This window comes from Apostichopus japonicus, chromosome 15 (assembly GCF_037975245.1).
Source record: "Apostichopus japonicus isolate 1M-3 chromosome 15, ASM3797524v1, whole genome shotgun sequence".
Classification (NCBI taxonomy): Eukaryota; Metazoa; Echinodermata; class Holothuroidea; order Aspidochirotida; family Stichopodidae; genus Apostichopus; species Apostichopus japonicus.
In genome coordinates, this window is record NC_092575.1 from 27994841 (window position 1) to 28006760 (window position 11920).

An 11920-nucleotide genomic window follows, 5' to 3' on the forward strand; every position below is an offset into this window, starting at 1 on the left:
CTCATCTATAAATAATGGGTTAGTGCAAAGCTGTCCATATGATTCACCTGACGTTCACTGACCAATGGCTGACTCTCGTCATCATTTTCAATGCTGACACTCGCCATGGAGCCCTTGAAAGTGTCGTGAAAGATTATCTGTTGAAGTAAATGAAGAAAATCTAATAACATAATTTGAATCAAACCCAACACCAATCTCATAATCCATAGCGGAAAATAATGATTTCTCAAATTGGAATTAAAAACCCCCAGTCAAGTCGGATATTTGTTGGTAAAAACGAGGCTTACATTCACCTGACGTTATCTAGAACAGTGTTTGGTTTAGTCTCCTATTTGACAACAGCCCAGGGAACTATTAGAGAAACCCTTAAAAAGAATGAAAAATATCAGGCGCCTACGTGGCGATATCGCCTACTGACAAGTTGTTAAATACAGAGACAATTACTTCCTAGAAGGAACAGATCACAGCGAGACTCACACAGTAATGAGTTGAGAGTCGAGAATGTAGAGACTATAGTGTCGGAGTGACCTGATACTTCTACAAACACATTTTACATGAGCGTCTGAACTATATGCTTATAGTTTTGTTCCTCTACAAATGACATCCTTGACTTATATAGCTGCAATACAAGTATTACAGGATGTTTTGATCGTTTATTTTAGTTACGAGATAATACAACATGAACAGTGGGAACATTTCTCCCCGAGTGCGATGTATAATTCTACCGATAAGCATTGTTTGGAAACAATTATACATATAGGCCTGCTGTAGCCCGCTTTGGGTGAGGACTGTGGAGTCCAAACAGAATTACTTCTACGTTTTGCAATATTGGAAGATGTATTCAATTTGGTAATAGGAAACACAGGTTCGATTCTGGGTCCAGCGGAACCTCAAGTGGTGCACTTTCCTGAAATTCAAACATGTGGGCTGTAACACAATCGATTTGGTTGGGAACAGCACGACCCATCCGCTTAAGACTGTACCAGCATCTTCTAAAAACGATGAATGGTGTTTTAAATCGGAATAAAGAAAATAATTACGTAAATAAACTTGAAAATGATATAACAAACCTTGAAATCGATCCGTGAACCTTTACAATCATGTCACAATTAATGAATGTATGGAGATATTCAGTGATCTTTGAGGTAACAACCCAAACTAGTCTGTTAGACTAGTGTACATACGAACAAATCTTGTACCTGGAAAAATGCCTACAATTGCTGACTAAAGTGACATATCAAAGTACAGTTGGTGTAAAAATAAACAGGGGCGGGGGTAATTAAGACATGATATAATTATATATGGAAGGATTGTGTTGTTAGTTCAGACAGGCACATGTTATTTTTATTTTAATTTATAGATAAATATTTACATTTCCAGGCATAATTACAATACACAATTTTACATTACATTCACGCGAATGGTGAAACTGGACATTTAAAGTAACGTCATACATCCAAGCTCTATTTATGACGGTATGAGTATGATAAGAATATACTATACTTGTTCGCTCCATGAATACATATAGCAACTTTGCTTAAAAATGACCATAAACCACACGCCGATAGTATATCAATATTGCATAACTTATACCGGTTAACTGACTGAAGAAACCCGGTTTTGAGCAGCGGTTGATTCTCAAGCTCTCTTACTTCCTCTGAACGGGGCCCACGTGTACGGTAACCTCAATTACGGGAACACACAGTAACCCTGTCTTGTGGGAACACACAGTAACCTTGTCATGTGGGAACACACAGTGACCCTGTCATGTGGGAACACACAGTAACCCTGTCATGTGGGAACACACAGTAACCCTGTCATGTGGGAACACACAGTAACCCTGTCTTGTGGGAACTTTTGACGGGTTTAACAAGTTATTAATTCACCTCTTTTTACGCAGTACAGATGACGTTCACTACACCGTTATCTCTAACCAGTCCCAGTTTTCATAAGAAAGACGTCGGAGAATTCCGTGTTCCAATATACGTGCATTGATACATAAATGATATATCCCGGACTAATTAATTTAGATGTATAGCGGAACATCCAATATAAAATTATCGTAGTTGCATTATATTAACCAGAATGCAAAATGCATTGAGGTTTCAATGACTTCAGTGCACTAGACTTCTGCTTGTTCGTTCATCATTCTGCAGCTGAAGACAACATAAACCAGAATGCATTGATGTTTCGATGACTTCAATGCACTAGACTTCTGCTTGTTTGTATAATCACAACTAGCTGTTACAATAACACTATGGCATGATAAACACAGGTCAGTCTACAGTACGTGGCTATACACACCTCCGCCAATACATTAGGGGTATTGTATTCAATGATATGAATCCACACACCAAGTATTAGAGGTATCCATGATTCCCATCGTTAGATATCATGTAAAAGGTTTTCAGAGTTTGACCTATAGGAGTTTTTGACCTCGCAAACAATAGGATTCTTGTACTCAATATGGCAAATCCGTATACCACGTATGCAAAGTATCCATGATTTCTACCATGAAAAATCATGTTTTGAAGGGGTTCAGGCCTCGACAAAGGATTTAAAAGTACTCGCTATTTGGCGACCGTGACTACACATCTACTCGCCAAATTTCACTCGCCACTAGGCCTATGATTGTCGTTTAAGTCAGTTCTGCAATATGAGATTGGTCCAAGCTTACCTCCTTGAGATATCGTGTTTACAAGGTTTTCACTATTTGGCCCCTGGTGACTCCAAATGACCTTTGACATTCCCACAAAACAATAGAGTTCTTCTACTCAATGTGGTACACATATGCACCAAATATTAAATTGGTTCAAGCTTCCCTTCTTGAGATATCGTGTTTACAAGCTAGGCGCCACACACACACATACAGACATGTTTGTGTTTCATTCAGACCGAGGACACCATTGTATTTTCCATTGTTCAAATCCACGTACCCTAAACTTAACAATACCCCAAAAAATAGAATTCTTCCGAGGACGTGGTGATTCTTTAGAAATCACAACCGAGGACCTGGAATTCTTTTGTTCAAGTTCTCGGTCGGATAGAAAAACAAACGCACGCATACACACACTCTCCGCCTGCATGAATGCATAGGTTACGATTATCATCGAAACCAAAAACACTTGTTGTCGAGCGTAAATTCGAGATGAGAATACCAACGTGAAAACAACTCCTCTTTTTGGCAAAAAAATCTTTCCTAACGGTTGAGTCAAACAAACCCGGGTCAAGGGTTCATTGCTATTTTCATTTGTCCGAGCGTAATGATAAATGAACCATTTCGTATAAAACGACAATGACTGATATTCCAATGTTGGATAAATTTCCAAAATTGAGAACAAATCGAAATTTCTAGATATATGATAAAGTCACTATACAAACACACAGTAACCCTGTTTTGTGGGAACACACAGTAACCCAAAATGTAATGCGGAAGTGCACACTTACGCTGGAACACAAAGTAACCTGTTAACGATTGGAGGTCCGGCGTTTCTCCGTCGTGCACGAAGCTTTAAGCGAAGGAACTCGGCCAAAATATACCCGATTCTTTTATACTGACTTGGTGTAGGTCACGCATTCCGACCCGGTACTCGGTCTGACCATAGGATAAAGGGTTGAATACCTCTCTAGTTATTATTGGAATGAGAGTACGTTCAATGTTAATACATATACAAATTACGGTGATCGGTAAGAATAGACTGTGTTAATTTTTCAGCGGTTCATCAACGGTCTGTTTGCAAACTGGAAAGAGGAAATTACCACTCTGTTGTCAGGTGACGGAAGATAATACTTGCAAAGAAAATATCATGACCGCGTGACAGTTATTATTTATAGCTCATAATCAAAATAATGTGTGGCGGAGCAGAATGGATGAAGGAACGAAATGCTCAATTTAGTAAACGAAATTTCAAAATATCGGGAACGAGTCTTTCTCTCAGCAAAGAGAAAGAATGATGAAATAAAGATGAAGAGAATGTTACAACTTGAAAACGAATGTGCGTGTTTATTGTTTGAAGGACTACGAGAATACTAAATAAATAAGATGTTTTCGAGAGTTGATATCTTGATTTTTCATGACTTTTGCGTCCTGGATATATGCATGCGAAAGACATATTTTTACTCCCAACCTTTATCACCTTAATTTGATATTTACTAGATTAACTTATCATTTCAAACAGCTTGCGCTGATTTAGGTCACCTTTAGATCACATACCAACCGAGTTTTCAAGCCGACTATTTATCTTCAAGTTTCTATCAGATCACTTGATCTATATCACCGATAATAATAATAATAATTATTATAATACCGGCGGTCTCAATGCGCTTTGCCTCTAAGCACCATCTCCAACACAAAAATATGTTTGGGTTCCTGTGATATAGCCTATAGCGTGAAATGAAAAGTCATCAATATGGGTGCTAATTGAACCATAACTCTCCAATTCCTACAGCAAATGGGGACAAATATTTGCTTTGCCCCCCCTCAAACCACGAAGGCTGACCACTCGCCTGGTCTACCCATACACAGAAAGAACCTGGGTAGGAACGATACGTTATACATTTATGGTTTTACCACTTGTTCCTATTTCAATAGTATATAGTTATATGGATGCTCTAGTTGACTGTTTCTTTCATTCCTTTTTGCATTTCATAATGAAAATGTACTAGAGTGAACAACTCGCTACAATAGATACTTAATTAACTTTTCTTTTTTAATAGGAAGGAGGCCTCAATGCAACGGGTAAGGTTATCTGAAGAACATTTGATTAGTCACTGTATATTTAAAGCATGTGCGTTATTTTATTTTATTTCTCGATGCTACATGATGTTAAAATCCTAAGCTAGATAACTATCCACTGTTAACTATCAGTTTAATTATAATGAAGGAAAAGTCGATAAATTTAACGCCCTCCAATTTACTGTTTGTAAGTTATCGGTTATCAATAGTGACTTAAAAACATGACTGAGTGATAAAATATGTCGAATTGAAAGTAATTCATAAATTTCATACTAATTTACAAGTTAATGTGGTGGAAACAATTTCAATTAATGTATTAACTCATGGAATAAAGGAATAGGCTATGAGACGTATATTGCAATTGTTTAAACAATTTTTCTCCTGATTAGCTAGCTCAATAATGACAATTTTTCTCCGGATTAGCAGGCTCGACAATATTAGATTACTTTAATCTGTATGGGATTAGTTCAGTCTAGAGAGGCTCAAACGTTCCTGACGCGATGAGGTATGTTTACGTAGATGTCATTACCAGCCGGGAATAGCACGAGGTTGGGTAATTCAGATAAGTATAATCAGTTAGGGATTAATTCCTTGGGCCACTGATTCATTCACACTTTGAAATTGTGAAACCCATCGATACATCATCACCGTCCATGGCACATTCGGGGACCCGTCTTGTAAAACAGCTACAAGAGTTAGAGCAACAGCTGTTAAAATAGTAACACACCTACGGACAGAATGTAGATCAAACAAACCCAACAATTGTTCCAGTCAAACCAACTCCGATACCTAACGTAACTTATATCAACCACGTCCTTGGCACTTGTCCTATGGCGGGCCATCAGTCTAAAATCATGGGGAATCGACTTATACCGATTTAAATCGACATATACCAACTTGCTTCGAATTATACCAGTTTCCAGCAGCTTAAATTGACTTCTACCGATTTAAATCGACATATACCAGTTTAATTCTACATATCATCAATTTTAATCAACATACACCAGTTTAATTCTACATATCATCGATTTAAATAGACATCTACCAGTTTTATTCGATGATATGTTGAATTAAATCGACATACACCAATTTAATTCGACTTGTACCGATTTAAATCGACATATACCAGTTTAATTCTACATATCATCGATTTAAATCGACATATACCAGTTTAATTCTACATATCATCGATTTAAATCGACATATACCAGTTTAATTCTACATATCATCGATTTAAATCGACATACACCAGTTTAATTCTACATATCATCGATTTAAATAGACATCTACCAGTTTTATTCGATGATATGTTGAATTAAATCGACATACACCAATTTAATTCGACTTGTACCAGTTTAAATCGACATATACCGATTTCTATCTACATATACCAATTTAAGTAGATGATATGTAAAATAAATCGGTATATGTCAAATTTAAAACGACATCTGACTGACTGACTTAGGTGCGTTGGACGCTGTGTCCCTTTGCTTTTTGGCGAGTAATCCTCCTCTAATCTGTTCTATCTGCTGCGCAGCTTTCAACAGCTTGGGTTGTCATACCTAGGTCTCTCTGGATTAGGTCCTTTCATCTTGAAGGTGGTCGTCCTGGAGGTCTTGGCTTGCTGAAGTCATTCTTGAATGCTTGGTATGGAAGCCGATGCTTCGGCATCCTAAAGACCTAGCCGGCCCATTTCAGGCGTTTCTTGCAGATTGCAGCATTGATGGTAGTTGTGACATTCAGCCTTTGTCTGATGGTGTCGTTCCGCACTTTATCTAGGATGGAAACACCCAGTATTGGTCTGAGACATCTCATTTCAGAGACGGTCCGTGCCTCTACCAGTAACTTTCCTCACCGTAGAGTTAAGTCCATGACTCGAATCACTACATTACTTCCATACAGGTTAAAAGATATCCTAAACTTTTTCGAGTCACGTTATGAATCGACTCATAACGTCTCATTGCAGCATTGCGAAGAAAGCTGTTTTGAGGGTGCACCACAGTAAAACGCTCGTTCAAAACCGACGCTAAATGTTTTGAGACTGCGCACAACAGTTCACGTGAAATGGTAGTAATGGCGTAATTTCAAAACTTGTCAGACCTTTTTATTTTTTGGTAATATTCTTTCTGCCAGGGTGTGTGGTGGGGGATCGTGGAGGGAGGGGGTGGGTGGGTGTGCGGATGGAACACCTCATTTTGTTGTACTGGTAGCGTCAGTCAGTGTCTTATTATGATACTGGCGCTGCACAGTGAGACATCCTGTTAGAAAAACTCGGTGTTCAACTCACATTTTATCATGGATATTTGTCGTTTTAATATTTTATTTGGTGGTAGGTGTTGTTATATGTTCAAAATGGTGTATTTTGTGCTCTTTATGGTGCTTTTGACTCTACCTGGAGCCTTTTTAAATGATTTTGGCCTTATATCGAGGCTTTCTTACAGCGCTACTGAACTCATACGGCTACAGCCTAAGCGGATGCTTAGGCCATTTGATTACGACTATTACCCAAAGGACGAAGCGTAAAAGAGGTAGGAAATGTGGAGTACGAGCTCGTTTAAGACGTGTAAGGCATAACACCCCTCTACCCTTGATTATACTTGGGAACGTTAGATCCCTTCAGAATAAAATTGACGAACTTTCAATCTCAACGCGAGGTAAGCATGCATGTTCCGTGAATCCAATGTCATGTGTTTTACTGAGAGGTGGCTTAACCCAAACATACCCGACAGTGCAGTTGACATTGATAATTTTACTCTTATCAGGGCGGATATTTTCCACAACTCCGGAAAATCTAAGGGAGGTGGTGTTTGTCTTTATTTTAATAATAACTGGTGCAATAATTACGTTGTAAAGGAGAAGTTCTGCTGTGAGGATATTGAATTAATGACCGTCGGAGTGCGGCCATTTTACCTTCCCCGGGAATTTAACCAGTTGTTCATCACTGTTGTTTATGTTCACCCGAAGGCGAATAATAGTAGAGCGATTGAAGCCCTCTATGATAGAATCCAGAATATCAACACATTAAATCCTGAAGCTGTACAACTTATAATGGGAGATTTCAATAAATGTGACTTTAGTTATCCTAACTTTGTACAGTACATTGACAAATGTACAGGAAGGAATGCTATCCTAGATAAATGTTTTGGCAACGCTAAAACTCAATTCAAGGTCAAACTCTGCTCACCCCTTGAGAATTCCGATCACAATACCATATACTTACTTCCACTTTACAGATAGATGGTCAAACAGAAGAAACCGAGTAAGGCTACATACAATGAGTGGTCGGATGAAGTCACTGAGACGTTGCGTGGGTGCTTTGAAAGCACCGACTGGGGCGTGTTTCAAGATGACGACACCAACAGTAGGGTTACAGCTGTCAGTGAATATATTAACTTTTGTGTTTTATCTATTGTACCAACTAAAACAAGATGGGTATTCCCGAACAGTAAAACGTGGTTAGCTAAGGATTTGAAGGTATTGATTAAACAGAAACACGTGGCCTACCATAACAAAGATTACGAAACAGCAAGAACTCGTGAAAGGGAAATTAAAAGAGAAATCAAACGGTGTAAATATCAGTATGGAAAGAAACTTGAACGTAAATTTCAGTTCAACGATAGTCGAGCAGCGTGGAATGTCATGTCCAACATCAGTGGTCATAAACTGAAAAGTCAGACACTGCACATGCTACTACTGACTTCATTAATGAACTCAATCAGTTTTATTGTAGATTTGATGAGATCGATTTTAACGAAGAACAGCTTTCTCTTTTTGCAATACTATTTGATAAGTGCAATGATTTTAACAGGGTTATTTTATCAGTTGATGAGGTCCATACGCTATTTTCTCGGTTAAATGTACATAAAGCTAGCGGACCAGATCTTATTAGTAATAAAGTAATTAAGTTATGCTCTGCCCAGTTAGCCCCCATCTTCACTGAAATATTTCAAGATACAATTGATACTGGTGAGATCCCTGTTATTTGGAAAACATCCGCAATCACCCCAGTTCCAAAATCACGTACAGTCACAACTTTAAATGATTATCGTCCAGTGGCACTCACTTCTACCGTAATGAAATGTCTCGAAAAACTTTTCCTTAGGACTTTGTTAAATGAGAGTGGCGTTACCATAGATCCCATGCAATTTGCATATAGAGCCAATAGAAGTGTTGATGACACAGTCCTATTGTTTTTGCATACAAATTTTCAACACTTGGAAACTCCAAATTCTTTTGTTAGGGCTACATTTTTTGACTTTTCGAGTGCCTTCAACTCCATTCAACCGCACTTATTAATTCATAAACTGTTAGCCATGGGTGTAAATTGCAGGTTACTGTTGTTGATCTTAAACTATTTAAGAGACAGACCACAGTTTGTTAAATTAAATGGCATTTGCTCTAATGTTCGATCCGTTAGTACTGGTGCCCCTCAGGGATGCTGTCTATCTCCTGTCCTTTTCTGCTTATACACTAACGATTGCAGAAGTAAACACGATGTCTATTCTATTATTAAATATGCAGATGATACCGTGATAACCGGTTACCTGCACTACGATGTTGTTGCTCCGTATGAGAAGGAAATCGAACATTTTGTTACTTGGTGCCACCAAAACTACCTAAAATTGAATGGCGAAAAAACTAAGGAGATAGTTTTTGACTTCAGAAAACAGCCATGTGATATTGCTCAAATCAGGGTTAATGATGAGTTTGTCGAAAAGGTGCACCACTATAAGTATCTAGGTACTATCATTGACTGTAAACTTAACTTCAAAGACCAGGTTGATGCAATTAGGTCAAAAGCTTGCCAACGATTGTACTTTTTACGTAAACTGAAATATTTTAATGTCGACAACACTACTCTTGTCCTTTTTTTTACCAGTCAGTGATACAAAGCGTGCTGACTTTTAGTATTATTTGTTTTTTTCGGGCTGCTTACAAAGGATTCTTCATTTAAATGAGAGAAGGTTATAAGGGCTGCCAGCCGTACTATTGGTAGGGATATTTGTTTGAAAACTGTCTATGAACTCTTCATTGATATGGTGCACCAGTGGAATATTAAAGGACATAAACATCCTCTTTTCCAGAACTATGTATTCTGCCGTTCAGGCAGCAGACTTTGCATGCCACGGTCTAAGCATAACAGATTCAGGTTTTCTTTTTTACCCAATTCTGTTTCTCTTTTCAACCTAAGGGTTGTTACATAGGTTTATTTTGTTTGATAGTCTTGTTTGTTTGTTTTTGCTATATGTATATATATATATATATATATACATACATATATGTTTATATTTTGCTCACATGTTTGGATATTGTTGCTGTTGATATTTCTACCTTTTCATTCAACTTCTCTGTGTTATGGTTATACTAATATTTAACTGTATTCTGTATGTAACTTTAAAACTTTGATTTTTATGTGTTTTGCTGCAGGGCGACAAATTTCCATATCTCTTGGACGAAATAAATCTCTATCTATCTATTAATCATTTATATTTGTTTTTTAAGCCATTTTGAAGTGAAACTCTTAGCTTTCTTCCATATTTAATACATCACTAACCATCTCATGATAAATCGATACAGGGAGGAATCGCTGTAAACATCTTACAACCTCATAGCATATGATATGTAAATTTACGGCCCTGTGTCTGATTGACCGATGTGGGTGGCACTTTATATATTGATCACTTTATTCCGCCAATTAAGTTTGTCCCATGAAAATGATTCATTAAGTTTGCTTCAAAATGTCAATATTTCAACATTGAGCAGCAAACTAATGAATTGCAGCAAATTTTTGTCTTAGATAAAAGTTAGGAACCGTTTATGTCAGTACGATTGCTTCGAAGCTTTTTATAAGAGAAATCAGTATATAAGAGGGATTTACTAGAATAAGACAATAGTCCTAAATGGCTGGCCATGCACCTCTTCAACAACACAAATGATCCTTTCCTTTTTTTTGTTGCGATGTATGCTTTTATTGGATTAGATCGTCTAGGCAAGGCTCATTAGTATGCATGATATGAACTTAAATGTCCGGGAGACAAATAATGAAAACATGAAAACAGCTTAATAATCATCAGTAGCAAGCAATATTAATACAATGACAGTTAAAGAAATAAGAAATTATAACCAAACGAATAAGCTGCTAACTTTGTTTGATCTTTCATTTTACATATAGCCTATTCGGTAATCAAAATAATATATTGTATATATATATATATATTGTATATATATTGTATATATATTGTATATATATATATATATATATATATATATATATATATATATATATATATATATATATTTATATAACCAAATTCATAACCATTTTTCTAGTTTTGCTTGGAAGTAATGCATACGGTATCTAATGCAAAATAATATAATAGCGAATATCTTTAAATAATAATTTATCCAAAAACATACGATAATAAAATGATCTCGTTGCAATTGTTAAATTCAGATTATTTGGTAAATCACACCAATTAACAAACTATATTTTAAAAGAGTGATGTCTACCTTAAGTTTGATCAAATTGTTGATGCTATTCAATGTTAAAATCCTTCAAAATATATAGTTAATTAGCTGGACCATAACGTTTTATGTATGAAGTTAGAGTCGAAACAGTTTTCCGGTTTGCTGTTTACAAGTTCTATGTCACTGCAGATATGAACAAGTATCAGGGTGACAAAATGTTGAGAATCGAATCAAATATTTACATGAAATTCTTTGATCACAGTTACTGATACTTCTGTGGAAACATCAAAGACGATGTCGTAGTTTAAATTAATTACAAACTAACTTTGTCTATACTTATCAATGGTAATTGGTACAATTATTGACAATGATACGCAATGTTTTTTTTTTATACAGAAAACTGAATATTAACTTAAACTTATATGTTCCATGGAAATATGATCAGTCTTTCAGTTAATAAATATTCCTTCTAAAGAGTTATGTGTTCACAGAGCACAATTTTTTCTATAAAACGCTCTATTGTTGGTGAATGGTGACTCCTTCTTACCGTGAATGTTCATTCTGACTATACTACGTTAATATCCGCAAATATCACACACATACGTACGCACCCACACACGCGCACACACCCACACAGCAAAGCTAATACAAACGATTTGAGTAGTTCTTTTCCGCCAAACTTAGATGAACAGCATGTATCGGTAGTACATTAAAAAG

General features: G+C 36.7%; 1 protein-coding gene across 4 annotated transcripts in view; it reads right to left on the bottom strand.

The window, feature by feature from the left end:
- LOC139980608 (uncharacterized) overlaps positions 1–3756 on the bottom strand; it is a 9641-nt gene extending 5885 nt beyond the window's left edge. For 2 of the 4 annotated variants that reach the window (XM_071992368.1, XM_071992365.1), the window contains exons 1-2: positions 3448–3756; positions 48–137 (exon numbers count right to left, since the gene is read on the bottom strand). In XM_071992368.1, coding sequence (XP_071848469.1) covers positions 48–107 — 60 coding nt within the window. In that variant the 5' untranslated portion in view covers positions 108–137; positions 3448–3756. Of the gene's footprint in view, positions 1–47; positions 138–293 lie in introns of all 4 variants that reach the window. The other 2 variants (XM_071992367.1, XM_071992366.1) reach the window with 2 other exon arrangements.
- Between the last annotated feature and the right edge of the window lie 8164 nt (positions 3757–11920).